Here is a 24,045-nt window from a genome sequence, read left to right on the forward strand (position 1 = left end):
ATTTTGCCATTCAACAAATCTACTGTACTCTTTGTCTCTAGGCACTGCCAGGGAAACTCTCCTGTGAGCAAGCAATAAAGAACAACACCAAATGCCCACACATCAAGAGTGGAGTCTACAACCAAACGATCCTTGTCAGTAAGCTGGCACATCTCAGGGGCCATGTAAGAGCCAGTCCCAGACTTGGTTTGAATTGCTGTTCCCTTGAAATGTGAAAGACCAAAGTCAGAAATTTTAATGCAATGACAGTGCTGATCAAACACCAAAATGTTCTCTGGTTTAATGTCCATATGCACCAGTCCTTTATTTTCTATAAATTCCAGTGCATTGGAGATCTGCACTGCACATCTCTTCACTGTGTCTCCTGGAAGTCCAGTCTGAAAGAAATAAATCAATTGATTCAGCATCTTTTAAACATGTTACAACCAGAAGGTAAAACGTGTTTAAAGCACCAAGTTGATGTAAAATCAATTCAAGGACTTGTACTTACATTGGGTAGAATGAGAGATAACAAATCACCCACTGGTGACAGCTCCTGGGCAAAGGCAAAGTGGTCACTGGTCTTGAACGCAATGCCATAACTCCCAATGATATTGGGATGGGATGAGAGGAGGAAGGACATACTGAATTCCATGAGGAAATTTCTCTCAGTTGTTCTTTTCCTGTCCATCATCTTTACTGCCATTCTCTGATCTGCGAAGAAAAGGTCATGGTTAGTTGTGAATTTTAAATTGGAAAAAACTAATAGATTTGAGGACTCAATGATAATTTGGCAATGAAATTAGAACTATACAGTACATGGCAACGTTTGACTACAGGACTCGTGCTTGGTCAGTTTTATGAATTTTGTGGCTCAGTAAGGATGAGAATTGTTACCATGTGAATTTTGTCACATATAGAAAAGGAATGTCCAAGGTATATCACCCTCTTGTAAACCTGGCTGAAAAATGGTCCCATAAATGTAGATTATGAAAAGGGTGATAATTGACCAAACTGACCTGTTTTTATGTCCTTTACCATGAACACTGAAGCATAGCCACCTCCTCCAAGCTCCTTCATGACGTGGTAGCTGTCCTCAAGTTCTATTTCCTGCAGGAACTGGGAAGCAAAGGAGACCAGTCCTTCCAGGGTAAGCTCCACATCACGTAGACTGGAGGCCATTGTATCCTGGATGAAGACAGAAAGAATATTTTATTTGCTTTAATTACTACATTATTTTAGGAATATATTTAGAGAAACATTTTTATTTTTGCAATCAGTGTCCATATAGAAAAGGAACTAGTGTCCTACACAAATAACATGTATGACAAGTATAATTGTTTATTTTTATATTTGTAGAAGATAAATAGTAGTCATTATTATATAATACACAGCTTTGATATCACCAATTATCTGATTAGACTTGCTAGTAAATCAATGTTTTAAATTTACAGATTAAACAAAAATGATCAAGATTTAGAATTTCAAATCACAAACATGTAATCATTTCTACAATGACTATAGGTATCTTACCTTGGAGAAATGTTCAATTCAGTCTTGAATATATCTGGTATAATTTCAGTTGTGTTGGAAAGTGCTGAAAGTCTTCACAAAATAACAGAGGTAAATTGCAATCTATTCTGTAATAAAACAGTCGCTCTGAGTCTTAAGCAGTAGAGAAAGTCACTAATCAGAATGGGAAGATGTCTGGTTTATGAAAGGAAGGTGGGATGGAGCAGGTTAATGTTGGTGCCTCCTGATTGGCTGATTGATAATGTGCATATGTTGTGTAAACAACTGGGCATTGTTCTCCTGGATTTGCATTTCACAAGAATTCCTACAGATTGATATAGGAATGTGTGAGAAAAAGAACTCATGCCATATCATTCATGTGTGTTACAAAGGGTTAATATAAACCTAAGAGAATATCTTAACCACACCTTGACACCCCAACTAACTGTCACTCATGTGTTTTACACGTGCATAATGTTTCTCTAGATCGGAAATTATAAGACATTAATGAACACCCTGAACCTTTTCCAACACTTACAGTTTGAAGATACCGGCTAACAGAGATATTAAATGTATCAAGTTTACACAAAACAGCAACTCATCACAAAGATACATCTATGTTCAATTAGCAAACTGGGTACATTCATTTCTAATTGATGGTATTAAACTACTGCAGGGTTAGTGTAAAACTTAGAGGATACTTTGGCTACCGCTAGCCTTATGGATGGGATGAGCTTAGATTGTAGGATGTTACTTTAGCTGATATAATTTCTAAGCAAAAGGAAGACACCACAGATGTGATGAAGATTTGGGTCACCACATATCATAGTTTCTATATTTCTGTCTAGCATCCAATTCTTTCAAACAGAATATATAAATCAGGAGACTTCATGAGAGACACATTGCAAAATATCTTTATGTCAGAACAATGCTGAGATCTGTACCATGGATGTGAGTATGTTTTGAGTATTACTTGTTCTTCATTTAAACCAGATTAACTTTGAAGACACTTGTAACTTTACCAGTATTGTATATGTTACATTTACTTAAATTTTAAATTTGTATTTTGTAAAGAGAAGTTTTAGAGCAAATAAAACAACATGTATCAGTAAGATTGTACACTGCATATGGGTTGTAAATTGGAGAGAAATGAAAGTACACCTTGATGATAAAACATGATGTTCATTTCACCCTATATAAAGGACATACTACTTGTAGCTTCTGTTTCCTATTCATTTTTAAAATACCCCTTAAAAATGTTCTTCTTACTATGCCAGACAGACAGGGAAAACACTATTTATATAAGACTTGTGTATAGTTTCCCATTATAAACATAACAACTTCAGTCCCGGTCTCTGGTTCCTAGTCCCAGTCTCACACAGGATTTAGAATGATTATATTCAGTCTTTTCACGTGAGCAGGTGACCGAATATCCAGACAATGGGGGGTTTGTGTTTAGTAAATATGGACACCCAAATTGATGAAAAGAAAATCCTGTTACACCGAACAGAAGTGGTGCAGCTCCTTATTAACATATGAATTAACAAGAAAATGGACACCATGGGTGTAATTATATTTTGTTTTATGTTGTTTTCATATAACACACGTTAATCTTGCAGTCATTCATAACATTACCCTTTTATAGTTAGGTCTTGCGAAGAATATTATTACTGTTGGTTGTTAACTCTTTTTTTTTAACATTTTTAAAGTTGTGTCTTGTAAAGTGAAATTTGAGAGAAAATAAAACATTGTGTATCAGTAATATTGTACACTGCTTTTGGGTTGTAAAGAGGAGATAAGTTATAATATACCTTTATCATAAAACATGGTGTTCATTCACCTCTCAGGTTCTAAATCCCAGTTACTTTTTAACTGCAATTTTTTGAACCTGGCAATGTAACTGTTTAGGATGTTTTTCAAACAGCAATAATAACTCTCACAGTACAAGAATTACTAATTAACGGGAAAAACAAAGAATGGGCAAAAAAAATGGGAGAGTTCATGGTTTTCTAAAATAAAATTCTAGGTTTCTGACCTCATTTAAAAATTAAGCACCAGGCAAATAATTTTATACAATTCAAATCTTTATTAAACCTATAAATAATTAAAGGAAATGTATTAAACAAGAACTGATACATAAACACACACACAAAATATATATCAGGATAATTTAGGTGTAAAAATAATGAGATTCAATTTGTATAATGCACTCGTACAATTATATTTCTCATTAAAAATAGAATAATATCGTTCTTATAATGCTAAACCTTCATCCCGATGATCTTCTACTGGTTGTAAGCGGAAGTTCTGGGAAATAGCATCAGCTGATCATTTTCAAGAGCACCACCTAGTGCATGGGAGGGGTAACTGAGGATATTTATACAAGTTACACCAATGTGTACCAGATGGGACCTTGTTCATCTGCTTTGTAGGTTCCTAAAATCGTTACTGTAGGAATTTAGAAGAATGTTAATATAATAGTATAAAATAAAAGTGTGACAATGTACTGTGAAACAGATGAGGTATTTTGGGAAATCAATAAGCATTTTACACTATAACTGATTTTAGAAAATCAATTTCCATGAACACTGCATAATACTATATAGCAATACATGTAATTACTCCAGGGGAAAAGTGCTTTTGTAGGATAAGCTACATATATCAATGGCAGACTAGTATTTACTTCCTTTTAGATACAGAGTGGACAATTAAAAGGACTGGTAAATCAAGGTATGAACAAGTTGAAGATTCTCTATTTACATTATATCTCCAGATATCAGTGCTCTGGAAGTGACATTATTTCCTAAACAAGTAACTTACCTGCATAATAAGAGAAGAGCATATTTGATGTCTTCACAAAGCCATGAGACACAGTTACTGCTGAGTGTTCACCCAATTTCCACCTCTGCCCCGACATGTAGAGATATCTCATCATCCAGAAGTATGAGTGGATTTGGTGCATTATTCTGCCAGTCATCTGGTGTCTCCTCACACTCCAAGCCAAAACTATCAGTGTTCAAATGACGTGACATGGCGCTAATAACAGACTGAATGGACTCACTGCTGTTTGAAGTGTCTGTTGGGATGTAAGACAGATTCTTGCTGAAACATGAGAGCTCTGATTGTACAGGAAAATTGTCTGTAGTATCATTCTGGGCTCTTTCTGCTTTCCAACTCTCACCCATGAACATCAAGATTTCAGTAGATTTGCTTCGCTGACTACTGTCTATGGCTAAAAGATGACTAAACATCCTCAACACTCCAACAGGCAGCCTGTTCCACGGTGAGGGAGCGACGTCAAGCTGGCTGTGATTTTGCCATTCAACAAATCTACTGTACTCTTTGTCTCTAGGCATTGCCAACTGCCAGGGAAACTCTCCTGTGAGCAAGCAATAAAGAACAACACCAAATGCCCACACATCAAGAGTGGAGTCTACAACCAAACGATCCTTGTCAGTAAGCTGGCACATCTCAGGGGCCATGTAAGAGCCAGTCCCAGACTTGGTTTGAATTGCTGTTCCCTTGAAATGTGAAAGACCAAAGTCAGAAATTTTAATGCAATGACAGTGCTGATCAAACACCAAAATGTTCTCTGGTTTAATGTCCATATGCACCAGTCCTTTATTTTCTATAAATTCCAGTGCATTGGAGATCTGCACTGCACATCTCTTCACTGTGTCTCCTGGAAGTCCAGTCTGAAAGAAATAAATCAATTGATTCAGCATCTTTTAAACATGTTACAACCAGAAGGTAAAACGTGTTTAAAGCACCAAGTTGATGTAAAATCAATTCAAGGACTTGTACTTACATTGGGTAGAATGAGAGATAACAAATCACCCACTGGTGACAGCTCCTGGGCAAAGGCAAAGTGGTCACTGGTCTTGAACGCAATGCCATAACTCCCAATGATATTGGGATGGGATGAGAGGAGGAAGGACATACTGAATTCCATGAGGAAATTTCTCTCAGTTGTTCTTTTCCTGTCCATCATCTTTACTGCCATTCTCTGATCTGCGAAGAAAAGGTCATGGTTAGTTGTGAATTTTAAATTGGAAAAAACTAATAGATTTGAGGACTCAATGATAATTTGGCAATGAAATTAGAACTATACAGTACATGGCAACGTTTGACTACAGGACTCGTGCTTGGTCAGTTTTATGAATTTTGTGGCTCAGTAAGGATGAGAATTGTTACCATGTGAATTTTGTCACATATAGAAAAGGAATGTCCAAGGTATATCACCCTCTTGTAAACCTGGCTGAAAAATGGTCCCATAAATGTAGATTATGAAAAGGGTGATAATTGACCAAACTGACCTGTTTTTATGTCCTTTACCATGAACACTGAAGCATAGCCACCTCCTCCAAGCTCCTTCATGACGTGGTAGCTGTCCTCAAGTTCTATTTCCTGCAGGAACTGGGAAGCAAAGGAGACCAGTCCTTCCAGGGTAAGCTCCACATCACGTAGACTGGAGGCCATTGTATCCTGGATGAAGACAGAAAGAATATTTTATTTGCTTTAATTACTACATTATTTTAGGAATATATTTAGAGAAACATTTTTATTTTTGCAATCAGTGTCCATATAGAAAAGGAACTAGTGTCCTACACAAATAACATGTATGACAAGTATAATTGTTTATTTTTATATTTGTAGAAGATAAATAGTAGTCATTATTATATAATACACAGCTTTGATATCACCAATTATCTGATTAGACTTGCTAGTAAATCAATGTTTTAAATTTACAGATTAAACAAAAATGATCAAGATTTAGAATTTCAAATCACAAACATGTATACATTTCTACAATGACTATAGGTATCTTACCTTGGAGAAATGTTCAATTCAGTCTTGAATATGTCTGGTATAATTTCAGTTGTGTTGGAAACTGCTGAAAGTCTTCACAAAATAACAGAGGTAAATTGCAATCTATTCTGTAATAAAACAGTCGCTCTGAGTCTTAAGCAGTAGAGAAAGTCACTAATCAGAATGGGAAGATGTCTGGTTTATGAAAGGAAGGTGGGATGGAGCAGGTTAATGTTGGTGCCTCCTGATTGGCTGATTGATAATGTGCATATGTTGTGTAAACAACTGGGCATTGTTCTCCTGGATTTGCATTTCACAAGAATTCCTACAGATTGATATAGGAATGTGTGAGAAAAAGAACTCATGCCATATCATTCATGTGTGTTACAAAGGGTTAATATAAACCTAAGAGAATATCTTAACCACACCTTGACACCCCAACTAACTGTCACTCATGTGTTTTACACGTGCATAATGTTTCTCTAGATCGGAAATTATAAGACATTAATGAACACCCTGAACCTTTTCCAACACTTACAGTTTGAAGATACCGGCTAACAGAGATATTAAATGTATCAAGTTTACACAAAACAGCAACTCATCACAAAGATACATCTATGTTCAATTAGCAAACTGGGTACATTCATTTCTAATTGATGGTATTAAACTACTGCAGGGTTAGTGTAAAACTTAGAGGATACTTTGGCTACCGCTAGCCTTATGGATGGGATGAGCTTAGATTGTAGGATGTTACTTTAGCTGATATAATTTCTAAGCAAAAGGAAGACACCACAGATGTGATGAAGATTTGGGTCACCACATATCATAGTTTCTATATTTCTGTCTAGCATCCAATTCTTTCAAACAGAATATATAAATCAGGAGACTTCATGAGAGACACATTGCAAAATATCTTTATGTCAGAACAATGCTGAGATCTGTACCATGGATGTGAGTATGTTTTGAGTATTACTTGTTCTTCATTTAAACCAGATTAACTTTGAAGACACTTGTAACTTTACCAGTATTGTATATGTTACATTTACTTAAATTTTAAATTTGTATTTTGTAAAGAGAAGTTTTAGAGCAAATAAAACAACATGTATCAGTAAGATTGTACACTGCATATGGGTTGTAAATTGGAGAGAAATGAAAGTACACCTTGATGATAAAACATGATGTTCATTTCACCCTATATAAAGGACATACTACTTGTAGCTTCTGTTTCCTATTCATTTTTAAAATACCCCTTAAAAATGTTCTTCTTACTATGCCAGACAGACAGGGAAAACACTATTTATATAAGACTTGTGTATAGTTTCCCATTATAAACATAACAACTTCAGTCCCGGTCTCTGGTTCCTAGTCCCAGTCTCACACAGGATTTAGAATGATTATATTCAGTCTTTTCACGTGAGCAGGTGACCGAATATCCAGACAATGGGGGGTTTGTGTTTAGTAAATATGGACACCCAAATTGATGAAAAGAAAATCCTGTTACACCGAACAGAAGTGGTGCAGCTCCTTATTAACATATGAATTAACAAGAAAATGGACACCATGGGTGTAATTATATTTTGTTTTATGTTGTTTTCATATAACACACGTTAATCTTGCAGTCATTCATAACATTACCCTTTTATAGTTAGGTCTTGCGAAGAATATTATTACTGTTGGTTGTTAACTCTTTTTTTTTAACATTTTTAAAGTTGTGTTTTGTAAAGTGAAATTTGAGAGAAAATAAAACATTGTGTATCAGTAATATTGTACACTGCTTTTGGGTTGTAAAGAGGAGATAAGTTATAATATACCTTTATCATAAAACATGGTGTTCATTCACCTCTCAGGTTCTAAATCCCAGTTACTTTTTAACTGCAATTTTTTGAACCTGGCAATGTAACTGTTTAGGATGTTTTTCAAACAGCAATAATAACTCTCACAGTACAAGAATTACTAATGAACGGGAAAAACAAAGAATGGGCAAAAAAAATGGGAGAGTTCATGGTTTTCTAAAATAAAATTCTAGGTTTCTGACCTCATTTAAAAATTAAGCACCAGGCAAATAATTTCATACAATTCAAATCTTTATTAAACCTATAAATAATTAAAGGAAATGTATTAAACAAGAACTGATACATAAACACACACACAAAATATATATCAGGATAATTTAGGTGTAAAAATAATGAGATTCAATTTGTATAATGCACTCGTACAATTATATTTCTCATTAAAAATAGAATAATATCGTTCTTATAATGCTAAACCTTCATCCCGATGATCTTCTACTGGTTGTAAGCGGAAGTTCTGGGAAATAGCATCAGCTGATCATTTTCAAGAGCACCACCTAGTGCATGGGAGGGGTAACTGAGGATATTTATACAAGTTACACCAATGTGCACCAGATGGGACCTTGTTCATCTGCTTTGTAGGTTCCTAAAATCGTTACTGTAGGAATTTAGAAGAATGTTAATATAATAGTATAAAATAAAAGTGTGACAATGTACTGTGAAACAGATGAGGTATTTTGGGAAATCAATAAGCATTTTACACTATAACTGATTTTAGAAAATCAATTTCCATGAACACTGCATAATACTATATAGCAATACATGTAATTACTCCAGGGGAAAAGTGCTTTTGTAGGATAAGCTACATATATCAATGGCAGACTAGTATTTACTTCCTTTTAGATACAGAGTGGACAATTAAAAGGACTGGTAAATCAAGGTATGAACAAGTTGAAGATTCTCTATTTACATTATATCTCCAGATATCAGTGCTCTGGAAGTGACATTATTTCCTAAACAAGTAACTTACCTGCATAATAAGAGAAGAGCATATTTGATGTCTTCACAAAGCCATGAGACACAGTTACTGCTGAGTGTTCACCCAATTTCCACCTCTGCCCCGACATGTAGAGATATCTCATCATCCAGAAGTATGAGTGGATTTGGTGCATTATTCTGCCAGTCATCTGGTGTCTCCTCACACTCCAAGCCAAAACTATCAGTGTTCAAATGACGTGACATGGCGCTAATAACAGACTGAATGGACTCACTGCTGTTTGAAATGTCTGTTGGGATGTAAGACAGATTCTTGCTGAAACATGAGAGCTCTGATTGTACAGGAAAATTGTCTGTAGTATCATTCTGGGCTCTTTCTGCTTTCCAACTCTCACCCATGAACATCAAGATTTCAGTAGATTTGCTTCGCTGACTACTGTCTATGGCTAAAAGATGACTAAACATCCTCAACACTCCAACAGGCAGCCTGTTCCACGGTGAGGGAGCGACGTCAAGCTGGCTGTGATTTTGCCATTCAACAAATCTACTGTACTCTTTGTCTCTAGGCACTGCCAGGGAAACTCTCCTGTGAGCAAGCAATAAAGAACAACACCAAATGCCCACACATCAAGAGTGGAGTCTACAACCAAACGATCCTTGTCAGTAAGCTGGCACATCTCAGGGGCCATGTAAGAGCCAGTCCCAGACTTGGTTTGAATTGCTGTTCCCTTGAAATGTGAAAGACCAAAGTCAGAAATTTTAATGCAATGACAGTGCTGATCAAACACCAAAATGTTCTCTGGTTTAATGTCCATATGCACCAGTCCTTTATTTTCTATAAATTCCAGTGCATTGGAGATCTGCACTGCACATCTCTTCACTGTGTCTCCTGGAAGTCCAGTCTGAAAGAAATAAATCAATTGATTCAGCATCTTTTAAACATGTTACAACCAGAAGGTAAAACGTGTTTAAAGCACCAAGTTGATGTAAAATCAATTCAAGGACTTGTACTTACATTGGGTAGAATGAGAGATAACAAATCACCCACTGGTGACAGCTCCTTGGCAAAGGCAAAGTGGTCACTGGTCTTGAACGCAATGCCATAACTCCCAATGATATTGGGATGGGATGAGAGGAGGAAGGACATACTGAATTCCATGAGGAAATTTCTCTCAGTTGTTCTTTTCCTGCCCATCATCTTTACTGCCATTCTCTGATCTGCGAAGAAAAGGTCATGGTTAGTTGTGAATTTTAAATTGGAAAAAACTAATAGATTTGAGGACTCAATGATAATTTGGCAATGAAATTAGAACTATACAGTACATGGCAACGTTTGACTACAGGACTCGTGCTTGGTCAGTTTTATGAATTTTGTGGCTCAGTAAGGATGAGAATTGTTACCATGTGAATTTTGTCACATATAGAAAAGGAATGTCCAAGGTATATCACCCTCTTGTAAACCTGGCTGAAAAATGGTCCCATAAATGTAGATTATGAAAAGGGTGATAATTGACCAAACTGACCTGTTTTTATGTCCTTTACCATGAACACTGAAGCATAGCCACCTCCTCCAAGCTCCTTCATGACGTGGTAGCTGTCCTCAAGTTCTATTTCCTGCAGGAACTGGGAAGCAAAGGAGACCAGTCCTTCCAGGGTAAGCTCCACATCACGTAGACTGGAGGCCATTGTATCCTGGATGAAGACAGAAAGAATATTTTATTTGCTTTAATTACTACATTATTTTAGGAATATATTTAGAGAAACATTTTTATTTTTGCAATCAGTGTCCATATAGAAAAGGAACTAGTGTCCTACACAAATAACATGTATGACAAGTATAATTGTTTATTTTTATATTTGTAGAAGATAAATAGTAGTCATTATTATATAATACACAGCTTTGATATCACCAATTATCTGATTAGACTTGCTAGTAAATCAATGTTTTAAATTTACAGATTAAACAAAAATGATCAAGATTTAGAATTTCAAATCACAAACATGTAATCATTTCTACAATGACTATAGGTATCTTACCTTGGAGAAATGTTCAATTCAGTCTTGAATATATCTGGTATAATTTCAGTTGTGTTGGAAAGTGCTGAAAGTCTTCACAAAATAACAGAGGTAAATTGCAATCTATTCTGTAATAAAACAGTCGCTCTGAGTCTTAAGCAGTAGAGAAAGTCACTAATCAGAATGGGAAGATGTCTGGTTTATGAAAGGAAGGTGGGATGGAGCAGGTTAATGTTGGTGCCTCCTGATTGGCTGATTGATAATGTGCATATGTTGTGTAAACAACTGGTCATTGTTCTCCTGGATTTGCATTTCACAAGAATTCCTACAGATTGATATAGGAATGTGTGAGAAAAAGAACTCATGCCATATCATTCATGTGTGTTACAAAGGGTTAATATAAACCTAAGAGAATATCTTAACCACACCTTGACACCCCAACTAACTGTCACTCATGTGTTTTACACGTGCATAATGTTTCTCTAGATCGGAAATTATAAGACATTAATGAACACCCTGAACCTTTTCCAACACTTACAGTTTGAAGATACCGGCTAACAGAGATATTAAATGTATCAAGTTTACACAAAACAGCAACTCATCACAAAGATACATCTATGTTCAATTAGCAAACTGGGTACATTCATTTCTAATTGATGGTATTAAACTACTGCAGGGTTAGTGTAAAACTTAGAGGATACTTTGGCTACCGCTAGCCTTATGGATGGGATGAGCTTAGATTGTAGGATGTTACTTTAGCTGATATAATTTCTAAGCAAAAGGAAGACACCACAGATGTGATGAAGATTTGGGTCACCACATATCATAGTTTCTATATTTCTGTCTAGCATCCAATTCTTTCAAACAGAATATATAAATCAGGAGACTTCATGAGAGACACATTGCAAAATATCTTTATGTCAGAACAATGCTGAGATCTGTACCATGGATGTGAGTATGTTTTGAGTATTACTTGTTCTTCATTTAAACCAGATTAACTTTGAAGACACTTGTAACTTTACCAGTATTGTATATGTTACATTTACTTAAATTTTAAATTTGTATTTTGTAAAGAGAAGTTTTAGAGCAAATAAAACAACATGTATCAGTAAGATTGTACACTGCATATGGGTTGTAAATTGGAGAGAAATGAAAGTACACCTTGATGATAAAACATGATGTTCATTTCACCCTATATAAAGGACATACTACTTGTAGCTTCTGTTTCCTATTCATTTTTAAAATACCCCTTAAAAATGTTCTTCTTACTATGCCAGACAGACAGGGAAAACACTATTTATATAAGACTTGTGTATAGTTTCCCATTATAAACATAACAACTTCAGTCCCGGTCTCTGGTTCCTAGTCCCAGTCTCACACAGGATTTAGAATGATTATATTCAGTCTTTTCACATGAGCAGGTGACCGAATATCCAGACAATGGGGGGTTTGTGTTTAGTAAATATGGACACCCAAATTGATGAAAAGAAAATCCTGTTACACCGAACAGAAGTGGTGCAGCTCCTTATTAACATATGAATTAACAAGAAAATGGACACCATGGGTGTAATTATATTTTGTTTTATGTTGTTTTCATATAACACACGTTAATCTTGCAGTCATTCATAACATTACCCTTTTATAGTTAGGTCTTGCGAAGAATATTATTACTGTTGGTTGTTAACTCTTTTTTTTTAACATTTTTAAAGTTGTGTTTTGTAAAGTGAAATTTGAGAGAAAATAAAACATTGTGTATCAGTAATATTGTACACTGCTTTTGGGTTGTAAAGAGGAGATAAGTTATAATATACCTTTATCATAAAACATGGTGTTCATTCACCTCTCAGGTTCTAAATCCCAGTTACTTTTTAACTGCAATTTTTTGAACCTGGCAATGTAACTGTTTAGGATGTTTTTCAAACAGCAATAATAACTCTCACAGTACAAGAATTACTAATTAACGGGAAAAACAAAGAATGGGCAAAAAAAATGGGAGAGTTCATGGTTTTCTAAAATAAAATTCTAGGTTTCTGACCTCATTTAAAAATTAAGCACCAGGCAAATAATTTCATACAATTCAAATCTTTATTAAACCTATAAATAATTAAAGGAAATGTATTAAACAAGAACTGATACATAAACACACACACAAAATATATATCAGGATAATTTAGGTGTAAAAATAATGAGATTCAATTTGTATAATGCACTCGTACAATTATATTTCTCATTAAAAATAGAATAATATCGTTCTTATAATGCTAAACCTTCATCCCGATGATCTTCTACTGGTTGTAAGCGGAAGTTCTGGGAAATAGCATCAGCTGATCATTTTCAAGAGCACCACCTAGTGCATGGGAGGGGTAACTGAGGATATTTATACAAGTTACACCAATGTGCACCAGATGGGACCTTGTTCATCTGCTTTGTAGGTTCCTAAAATCGTTACTGTAGGAATTTAGAAGAATGTTAATATAATAGTATAAAATAAAAGTGTGACAATGTACTGTGAAACAGATGAGGTATTTTGGGAAATCAATAAGCATTTTACACTATAACTGATTTTAGAAAATCAATTTCCATGAACACTGCATAATACTATATAGCAATACATGTAATTACTCCAGGGGAAAAGTGCTTCTGTAGGATAAGCTACATATATCAATGGCAGACTAGTATTTACTTCCTTTTAGATACAGAGTGGACAATTAAAAGGACTGGTAAATCAAGGTATGAACAAGTTGAAGATTCTCTATTTACATTATATCTCCAGATATCAGTGCTCTGGAAGTGACATTATTTCCTAAACAAGTAACTTACCTGCATAATAAGAGAAGAGCATATTTGATGTCTTCACAAAGCCATGAGACACAGTTACTGCTGAGTGTTCACCCAATTTCCACCTCTGCCCCGACATGTAGAGATATCTCATCATCCAGAAGTATGAGTGGATTTGGTGCATTATTCTGCCAGTCATCTGGTGTCTCCTCACACTCCAAGCCAAAACTATCAGTGTTCAAATGACGTGACATGGCGCTAATAACAGACTGAATGGACTCACTGCTGTTTGAAATGTCTGTTGGGATGTAAGACAGATTCTTGCTGAAACATGAGAGCTCTGATTGTACAGGAAAATTGTCTGTAGTATCATTCTGGGCTCTTTCTGCTTTCCAACTCTCACCCATGAACATCAAGATTTCAGTAGATTTGCTTCGCTGACTACTGTCTATGGCTAAAAGATGACTAAACATCCTCAACACTCCAACAGGCAGCCTGTTCCACGGTGAGGGAGCGACGTCAAGCTGGCTGTGATTTTGCCATTCAACAAATCTACTGTACTCTTTGTCTCTAGGCATTGCCAACTGCCAGGGAAACTCTCCTGTGAGCAAGCAATAAAGAACAACACCAAATGCCCACACATCAAGAGTGGAGTCTACAACCAAACGATCCTTGTCAGTAAGCTGGCACATCTCAGGGGCCATGTAAGAGCCAGTCCCAGACTTGGTTTGAATTGCTGTTCCCTTGAAATGTGAAAGACCAAAGTCAGAAATTTTAATGCAATGACAGTGCTGATCAAACACCAAAATGTTCTCTGGTTTAATGTCCATATGCACCAGTCCTTTATTTTCTATAAATTCCAGTGCATTGGAGATCTGCACTGCACATCTCTTCACTGTGTCTCCTGGAAGTCCAGTCTGAAAGAAATAAATCAATTGATTCAGCATCTTTTAAACATGTTACAACCAGAAGGTAAAACGTGTTTAAAGCACCAAGTTGATGTAAAATCAATTCAAGGACTTGTACTTACATTGGGTAGAATGAGAGATAACAAATCACCCACTGGTGACAGCTCCTGGGCAAAGGCAAAGTGGTCACTGGTCTTGAACGCAATGCCATAACTCCCAATGATATTGGGATGGGATGAGAGGAGGAAGGACATACTGAATTCCATGAGGAAATTTCTCTCAGTTGTTCTTTTCCTGTCCATCATCTTTACTGCCATTCTCTGATCTGCGAAGAAAAGGTCATGGTTAGTTGTGAATTTTAAATTGGAAAAAACTAATAGATTTGAGGACTCAATGATAATTTGGCAATGAAATTAGAACTATACAGTACATGGCAACGTTTGACTACAGGACTCGTGCTTGGTCAGTTTTATGAATTTTGTGGCTCAGTAAGGATGAGAATTGTTACCATGTGAATTTTGTCACATATAGAAAAGGAATGTCCAAGGTATATCACCCTCTTGTAAACCTGGCTGAAAAATGGTCCCATAAATGTAGATTATGAAAAGGGTGATAATTGACCAAACTGACCTGTTTTTATGTCCTTTACCATGAACACTGAAGCATAGCCACCTCCTCCAAGCTCCTTCATGACGTGGTAGCTGTCCTCAAGTTCTATTTCCTGCAGGAACTGGGAAGCAAAGGAGACCAGTCCTTCCAGGGTAAGCTCCACATCACGTAGACTGGAGGCCATTGTATCCTGGATGAAGACAGAAAGAATATTTTATTTGCTTTAATTACTACATTATTTTAGGAATATATTTAGAGAAACATTTTTATTTTTGCAATCAGTGTCCATATAGAAAAGGAACTAGTGTCCTACACAAATAACATGTATGACAAGTATAATTGTTTATTTTTATATTTGTAGAAGATAAATAGTAGTCATTATTATATAATACACAGCTTTGATATCACCAATTATCTGATTAGACTTGCTAGTAAATCAATGTTTTAAATTTACAGATTAAACAAAAATGATCAAGATTTAGAATTTCAAATCACAAACATGTAATCATTTCTACAATGACTATAGGTATCTTACCTTGGAGAAATGTTCAATTCAGTCTTGAATATATCTGGTATAATTTCAGTTGTGTTGGAAAGTGCTGAAAGTCTTCACAAAATAACAGAGGTAAATTGCAATCTATTCTGTAATAAAACAGTCGCTCTGAGTCTTAAGCAGTAGAGAAAGTCACTAATCAGAATGGGAAGATGTCTGGTTTATGAAAGGAAGGTGGGATGGAGCAGGTTAATGTTGGTGCCTCCTGATTGGCTGATTGATAATGTGCATATGTTGTGTAAACAACTGGGCATTGTTCTCCTGGATTTGCATTTCACAAGAATTCCTACAGATTGATATAGGAATGTGTGAGAAAAAGAACTCATGCCATATCATTCATGTGTGTTACAAAGGGTTAATATAAACCTAAGAGAATATCTTAACCACACCTTGACACCCCAACTAACTGTCACTCATGTGTTTTACACGTGCATAATGTTTCTCTAGATCGGAAATTATAAGACATTAATGAACACCCTGAACCTTTTCCAACACTTACAGTTTGAAGATACCGGCTAACAGAGATATTAAATGTATCAAGTTTACACAAAACAGCAACTCATCACAAAGATACATCTATGTTCAATTAGCAAACTGGGTACATTCATTTCTAATTGATGGTATTAAACTACTGCAGGGTTAGTGTAAAACTTAGAGGATACTTTGGCTACCGCTAGCCTTATGGATGGGATGAGCTTAGATTGTAGGATGTTACTTTAGCTGATATAATTTCTAAGCAAAAGGAAGACACCACAGATGTGATGAAGATTTGGGTCACCACATATCATAGTTTCTATATTTCTGTCTAGCATCCAATTCTTTCAAACAGAATATATAAATCAGGAGACTTCATGAGAGACACATTGCAAAATATCTTTATGTCAGAACAATGCTGAGATCTGTACCATGGATGTGAGTATGTTTTGAGTATTACTTGTTCTTCATTTAAACCAGATTAACTTTGAAGACACTTGTAACTTTACCAGTATTGTATATGTTACATTTACTTAAATTTTAAATTTGTATTTTGTAAAGAGAAGTTTTAGAGCAAATAAAACAACATGTATCAGTAAGATTGTACACTGCATATGGGTTGTAAATTGGAGAGAAATGAAAGTACACCTTGATGATAAAACATGATGTTCATTTCACCCTATATAAAGGACATACTACTTGTAGCTTCTGTTTCCTATTCATTTTTAAAATACCCCTTAAAAATGTTCTTCTTACTATGCCAGACAGACAGGGAAAACACTATTTATATAAGACTTGTGTATAGTTTCCCATTATAAACATAACAACTTCAGTCCCGGTCTCTGGTTCCTAGTCCCAGTCTCACACAGGATTTAGAATGATTATATTCAGTCTTTTCACATGAGCAGGTGACCGAATATCCAGACAATGGGGGGTTTGTGTTTAGTAAATATGGACACCCAAATTGATGAAAAGAAAATCCTGTTACACCGAACAGAAGTGGTGCAGCTCCTTATTAACATATGAATTAACAAGAAAATGGACACCATGGGTGTAATTATATTTTGTTTTATGTTGTTTTCATATAACACACGTTAATCTTGCAGTCATTCATAACATTACCCTTTTATAGTTAGGTCTTGCGAAGAATATTATTACTGTTGGTTGTTAACTCTTTTTTTTTAACATTTTTAAAGTTGTGTTTTGTAAAGTGAAATTTGAGAGAAAATAAAACATTGTGTATCAGTAATATTGTACACTGCTTTTGGGTTGTAAAGAGGAGATAAGTTATAATATACCTTTATCATAAAACATGGTGTTCATTCACCTCTCAGGTTCTAAATCCCAGTTACTTTTTAACTGCAATTTTTTGAACCTGGCAATGTAACTGTTTAGGATGTTTTTCAAACAGCAATAATAACTCTCACAGTACAAGAATTACTAATTAACGGGAAAAACAAAGAATGGGCAAAAAAAATGGGAGAGTTCATGGTTTTCTAAAATAAAATTCTAGGTTTCTGACCTCATTTAAAAATTAAGCACCAGGCAAATAATTTCATACAATTCAAATCTTTATTAAACCTATAAATAATTAAAGGAAATGTATTAAACAAGAACTGATACATAAACACACACACAAAATATATATCAGGATAATTTAGGTGTAAAAATAATGAGATTCAATTTGTATAATGCACTCGTACAATTATATTTCTCATTAAAAATAGAATAATATCGTTCTTATAATGCTAAACCTTCATCCCGATGATCTTCTACTGGTTGTAAGCGGAAGTTCTGGGAAATAGCATCAGCTGATCATTTTCAAGAGCACCACCTAGTGCATGGGAGGGGTAACTGAGGATATTTATACAAGTTACACCAATGTGCACCAGATGGGACCTTGTTCATCTGCTTTGTAGGTTCCTAAAATCGTTACTGTAGGAATTTAGAAGAATGTTAATATAATAGTATAAAATAAAAGTGTGACAATGTACTGTGAAACAGATGAGGTATTTTGGGAAATCAATAAGCATTTTACACTATAACTGATTTTAGAAAATCAATTTCCATGAACACTGCATAATACTATATAGCAATACATGTAATTACTCCAGGGGAAAAGTGCTTTTGTAGGATAAGCTACATACATCAATGGCAGACTAGTATTTACTTCCTTTTAGATACAGAGTGGACAATTAAAAGGACTGGTAAATCAAGGTATGAACAAGTTGAAGATTCTCTATTTACATTATATCTCCAGATATCAGTGCTCTGGAAGTGACATTATTTCCTAAACAAGTAACTTACCTGCATAATAAGAGAAGAGCATATTTGATGTCTTCACAAAGCCATGAGACACAGTTACTGCTGAGTGTTCACCCAATTTCCACCTCTGCCCCGACATGTAGAGATATCTCATCATCCAGAAGTATGAGTGGATTTGGTGCATTATTCTGCCAGTCATCTGGTGTCTCCTCACACTCCAAGCCAAAACTATCAGTGTTCAAATGACGTGACATGGCGCTAATAACAGACTGAATAGACTCACTGCTGTTTGAAGTGTCTGTTGGGATGTAAGACAGATTCTTGCTGAAACATGAGAGCTCTGATTGTACAGGAAAATTGTCTGTAGTATCATTCTGGGCTCTTTCTGCTTTCCAACTCTCACCCATGAACATCAAGATTTCAGTAGATTTGCTTCGCTGACTACTGTCTATGGCTAAAAGATGACTAAACATCCTCAACACTCCAACAGGCAGCCTGTTCCACGGTGAGGGAGCGACGTCAAGCTGGCTGTGATTTTGCCATTCAACAAATCTACTGTACTCTTTGTCTCTAGGCATTGCCAACTGCCAGGGAAACTCTCCTGTGAGCAAGCAATAAAGAACAACACCAAATGCCCACACATCAAGAGTGGAGTCTACAACCAAACGATCCTTGTCAGTAAGCTGGCACATCTCAGGGGCCATGTAAGAGCCAGTCCCAGACTTGGTTTGAATTGCTGTTCCCTTGAAATGTGAAAGACCAAAGTCAGAAATTTTAATGCAATGACAGTGCTGATCAAACACCAAAATGTTCTCTGGTTTAATGTCCATATGCACCAGTCCTTTATTTTCTATAAATTCCAGTGCATTGGAGATCTGCACTGCACATCTCTTCACTGTGTCTCCTGGAAGTCCAGTCTGAAAGAAATAAATCAATTGATTCAGCATCTTTTAAACATGTTACAACCAGAAGGTAAAACGTGTTTAAAGCACCAAGTTGATGTAAAATCAATTCAAGGACTTGTACTTACATTGGGTAGAATGAGAGATAACAAATCACCCACTGGTGACAGCTCCTGGGCAAAGGCAAAGTGGTCACTGGTCTTGAACGCAATGCCATAACTCCCAATGATATTGGGATGGGATGAGAGGAGGAAGGACATACTGAATTCCATGAGGAAATTTCTCTCAGTTGTTCTTTTCCTGTCCATCATCTTTACTGCCATTCTCTGATCTGCGAAGAAAAGGTCATGGTTAGTTGTGAATTTTAAATTGGAAAAAACTAATAGATTTGAGGACTCAATGATAATTTGGCAATGAAATTAGAACTATACAGTACATGGCAACGTTTGACTACAGGACTCGTGCTTGGTCAGTTTTATGAATTTTGTGGCTCAGTAAGGATGAGAATTGTTACCATGTGCATTTTGTCACATATAGAAAAGGAATGTCCAAGGTATATCACCCTCTTGTAAACCTGGCTGAAAAATGGTCCCATAAATGTAGATTATGAAAAGGGTGATAATTGACCAAACTGACCTGTTTTTATGTCCTTTACCATGAACACTGAAGCATAGCCACCTCCTCCAAGCTCCTTCATGACGTGGTAGCTGTCCTCAAGTTCTATTTCCTGCAGGAACTGGGAAGCAAAGGAGACCAGTCCTTCCAGGGTAAGCTCCACATCACGTAGACTGGAGGCCATTGTATCCTGGATGAAGACAGAAAGAATATTTTATTTACTTTAATTACTACATTATTTTAGGAATATATTTAGAGAAACATTTTTATTTTTGCAATCAGTGTCCATATAGAAAAGGAACTAGTGTCCTACACAAATAACATGTATGACAAGTATAATTGTTTATTTTTATATTTGTAGAAGATAAATAGTAGTCATTATTTTTTAATACACAGCTTTGATATCACCAATTACCTGATTAGACTTGCTAGTAAATCAATGTTTTAAATTTACAGATTAAACAAAAATGATCAAGATTTAGAATTTCAAATCACAAACATGTAATCATTTCTACAATGACTATAGGTATCTTACCTTGGAGAAATGTTCAATTCAGTCTTGAATATGTCTGGTATAATTTCAGTTGTGTTGGAAACTGCTGAAAGTCTTCACAAAATAACAGAGGTAAATTGCAATCTATTCTGTAATAAAACAGTCGCTCTGAGTCTTAAGCAGTAGAGAAAGTCACTAATCAGAATGGGAAGATGTCTGGTTTATGAAAGGAAGGTGGGATGGAGCAGGTTAATGTTGGTGCCTCCTGATTGGCTGATTGATAATGTGCATATGTTGTGTAAACAACTGGGCATTGTTCTCCTGGATTTGCATTTCAAAAGAATTCCTACAGATTGATATAGGAATGTGTGAGAAAAAGAGCTCATGCCATATCATTCATGTGTGTTACAAAGGGTTAATATAAACCTAAGAGAATATCTTAACCACACCTTGACACCCCAACTAACTGTCACTCATGTGTTTTACACGTGCATAATGTTTCTCTAGATGGGAAATTATAAGACATTAATGAACACCCTGAACCTTTTCCAACACTTACAGTTTGAAGATACCGGCTAACAGAGATATTAAATGTATCAAGTTTACACAAAACAGCAACTCATCACAAAGATACATCTATGTTCAATTAGCAAACTGGGTACATTCATTTCTAATTGATGGTATTAAACTACTGCAGGGTTAGTGTAAAACTTAGAGGATACTTTGGCTACCGCTAGCCTTATGGATGGGATGAGCTTAGATTGTAGGATGTTACTTTAGCTGATATAATTTCTAAGCAAAAGGAAGACACCACAGATGTGATGAAGATTTGGGTCACCACATATCATAGTTTCTATATTTCTGTCTAGCATCCAATTCTTTCAAACAGAATATATAAATCAGGAGACTTCATGAGAGACACATTGCAAAATATCTTTATGTCAGAACAATGCTGAGATCTGTACCATGGATGTGAGTATGTTTTGAGTATTACTTGTTCTTCATTTAAACCAGATTAACTCTGAAGACACTTGTAACTTTACCAGTATTGTATATGTTACATTTACTTAAATTTTAAATTTGTATTTTGTAAAGAGAAGTTTTAGAGCAAATAAAACAACATGTATCAGTAAGATTGTACACTGCATATGGGTTGTAAATTGGAGAGAAATGAAAGTACACCTTGATGATAAAACATGATGTTCATTTCACCCTATATAAAGGACATACTACTTGTAGCTTCTGTTTCCTATTCATTTTTAAAATACCCCTTAAAAATGTTCTTCTTACTATGCCAGACAGACAGGGAAAACACTATTTATATAAGACTTGTGTATAGTTTCCCATTATAAACATAACAACTTCAGTCCCGGTCTCTGGTTCCTAGTCCCAGTCTCACACAGGATTTAGAATGATTATATTCAGTCTTTTCACGTGAGCAGGTGACCGAATATCCAGACAATGGAGGGTTTGTGTTTAGTAAATATGGACACCCAAATTGATGAAAAGAAAATCCTGTTACACCGAACAGAAGTGGTGCAGCTCCTTATTAACATATGAATTAACAAGAAAATGGACACCATGGGTGTAATTATATTTTGTTTTATGTTGTTTTCATATAACACACGTTAATCTTGCAGTCATTCATAACATTACCCTTTTATAGTTAGGTCTTGCGAAGAATATTATTACTGTTTGTTGTTAACTCTTTTTTTTTAACATTTTTAAAGTTGTGTTTTGTAAAGTGAAATTTGAGAGAAAATAAAACATTGTGTATCAGTAATATTGTACACTGCTTTTGGGTTGTAAAGAGGAGATAAGTTATAATATACCTTTATCATAAAACATGGTGTTCATTCACCTCTCAGGTTCTAAATCCCAGTTACTTTTTAACTGCAATTTTTTGAACCTGGCAATGTAACTGTTTAGGATGTTTTTCAAACAGCAATAATAACTCTCACAGTACAAGAATTACTAATGAACGGGAAAAACAAAGAATGGGCAAAAAAAATGGGAGAGTTCATGGTTTTCTGAAATAAAATTCTAGGTTTTTGACCTCATTTAAAAATTAAGCATCAGGCAAATAATGTCATACAATTTAAATCTTTATTAAACCTATAAATAATTAAAGGAAATGTATTAAACAAGAACTGATACATAAACACACACACAATATATATATCAGGATAATTTAGATGTAAAAGTGTAAAAACAATGAGATTCAATTTGTATAATGCACTCGTACAATTATATTTCTCATTAAAAATAGAATAATATCATTCTTATAATGCTAAACCTTCATCCTGATGATCTTCTACTGGTTGTAAGCGGAAGTTCTGGGAAATAGCATCAGCTGATCATTTTCAAGAGCACCACCCAGTGCACGGGAGGGGTAACTGAGGATATTTATACAAGTTACACCAATCTGCACCAGATGGGGCCTTGTTCACCTGCTTTGTAAGTTCCCAAAATCGCTATTGCAGGAATTCAGAAGAATGTTAATATAATAGTATAAAATAAAAGTGTGAAAATGTACTGAGATAGAAATGAGGTATTTTGGGAAATTAATAAACATTTTACACTATAACTGATTTTAGAAAATCAATTTCCATGAACACTGCATAATACTATATAGTAATACATGTGATTACTCCGGTGGAAAAAGTGATTTTGTAGGATAAGTTACATATATCAATGGCAGACTAGTATTTACTTCATTTTAGATAGAGTGGACAATTAAAAGGACTGGTAAATCAAGGAATGATTTGTTATTATCCAAATCCAATAATGTTGCGATCATTTCATCCAAAATGTTAGAAGTCCTTAAAATTCAAAACCTTTTTTCTGTATGTTATCATGAATAGGGATTTTTTCCCATGTTTACGTATTTTGTTGGTTTTACATATATTGTATATGTATGGTATTTTTAGTAGGGCTGTATATTTGAAAAGGACTTTTTGATCAGTATATATTTTAATCCCGTTTATATACCTGCATATTAGATTATACTATACTATAATATATTTAAATTCCACTCCTCTTCCTTATTTCTATCGAGACCGCTTGACGGTCCACACACTTATAGATAGAACTTGGTAGTTTCCATAAGCTGTGTATAGGCGTAAGTATGTCGGCTGATGTATAACAGGTGTTTGGAGTTTTATATTACGTTATAGTGATTGTGTCTGTGCAGAAGATTCTCTTCCTACTTTGAATTCCATACAGGGTATGTAGAGACATAGTAGGTAGAATATCGGGATTAAATTGCGGCAGTATTAATATAGGCTCCGTTGTTACTTAATAATAGAAGCACTGATGACTCTGATCGATAAGCTTTTAATTATCA

At 35.2% G+C, this 24,045-nt stretch overlaps 3 protein-coding genes across 3 annotated transcripts; all 3 read right to left on the reverse strand.

Annotated features, from left to right (window-relative positions):
* Positions 1 to 4,379: 4,379 nt before the first annotated feature.
* On the reverse strand, positions 4,380 to 9,126 carry LOC142094415 (serine/threonine-protein kinase SBK1-like). The gene is made up of 4 exons (XM_075176563.1): positions 9,121 to 9,126; positions 5,808 to 5,976; positions 5,300 to 5,502; positions 4,380 to 5,186 (listed from the first exon to the last, which is right to left on the reverse strand). Exons 1-4 carry the CDS (start codon positions 9,124 to 9,126, stop codon positions 4,380 to 4,382), a joined length of 1,185 nt encoding a protein of 394 aa, XP_075032664.1.
* Positions 9,127 to 13,990: 4,864 nt separating this feature from the next.
* Positions 13,991 to 18,737, reverse strand: LOC142094470 (serine/threonine-protein kinase SBK1-like). Its single transcript, XM_075176697.1, has 4 exons — positions 18,732 to 18,737; positions 15,419 to 15,587; positions 14,911 to 15,113; positions 13,991 to 14,797 (listed from the first exon to the last, which is right to left on the reverse strand). Exons 1-4 carry the CDS (start codon positions 18,735 to 18,737, stop codon positions 13,991 to 13,993), a joined length of 1,185 nt encoding a protein of 394 aa, XP_075032798.1.
* A 62-nt stretch (positions 18,738 to 18,799) lies between these two features.
* LOC142094530 (serine/threonine-protein kinase SBK1-like) lies at positions 18,800 to 20,390 on the reverse strand. The gene is made up of 3 exons (XM_075176826.1): positions 20,228 to 20,390; positions 19,720 to 19,922; positions 18,800 to 19,606 (listed from the first exon to the last, which is right to left on the reverse strand). Exons 1-3 carry the CDS (start codon positions 20,388 to 20,390, stop codon positions 18,800 to 18,802), a joined length of 1,173 nt encoding a protein of 390 aa, XP_075032927.1.
* Positions 20,391 to 24,045: the final 3,655 nt, after the last annotated feature.

Source organism: Mixophyes fleayi, chromosome 1 (genome assembly GCF_038048845.1).
Source record: "Mixophyes fleayi isolate aMixFle1 chromosome 1, aMixFle1.hap1, whole genome shotgun sequence".
In the NCBI taxonomy this organism is placed as follows: domain Eukaryota; kingdom Metazoa; phylum Chordata; class Amphibia; order Anura; family Limnodynastidae; genus Mixophyes; species Mixophyes fleayi.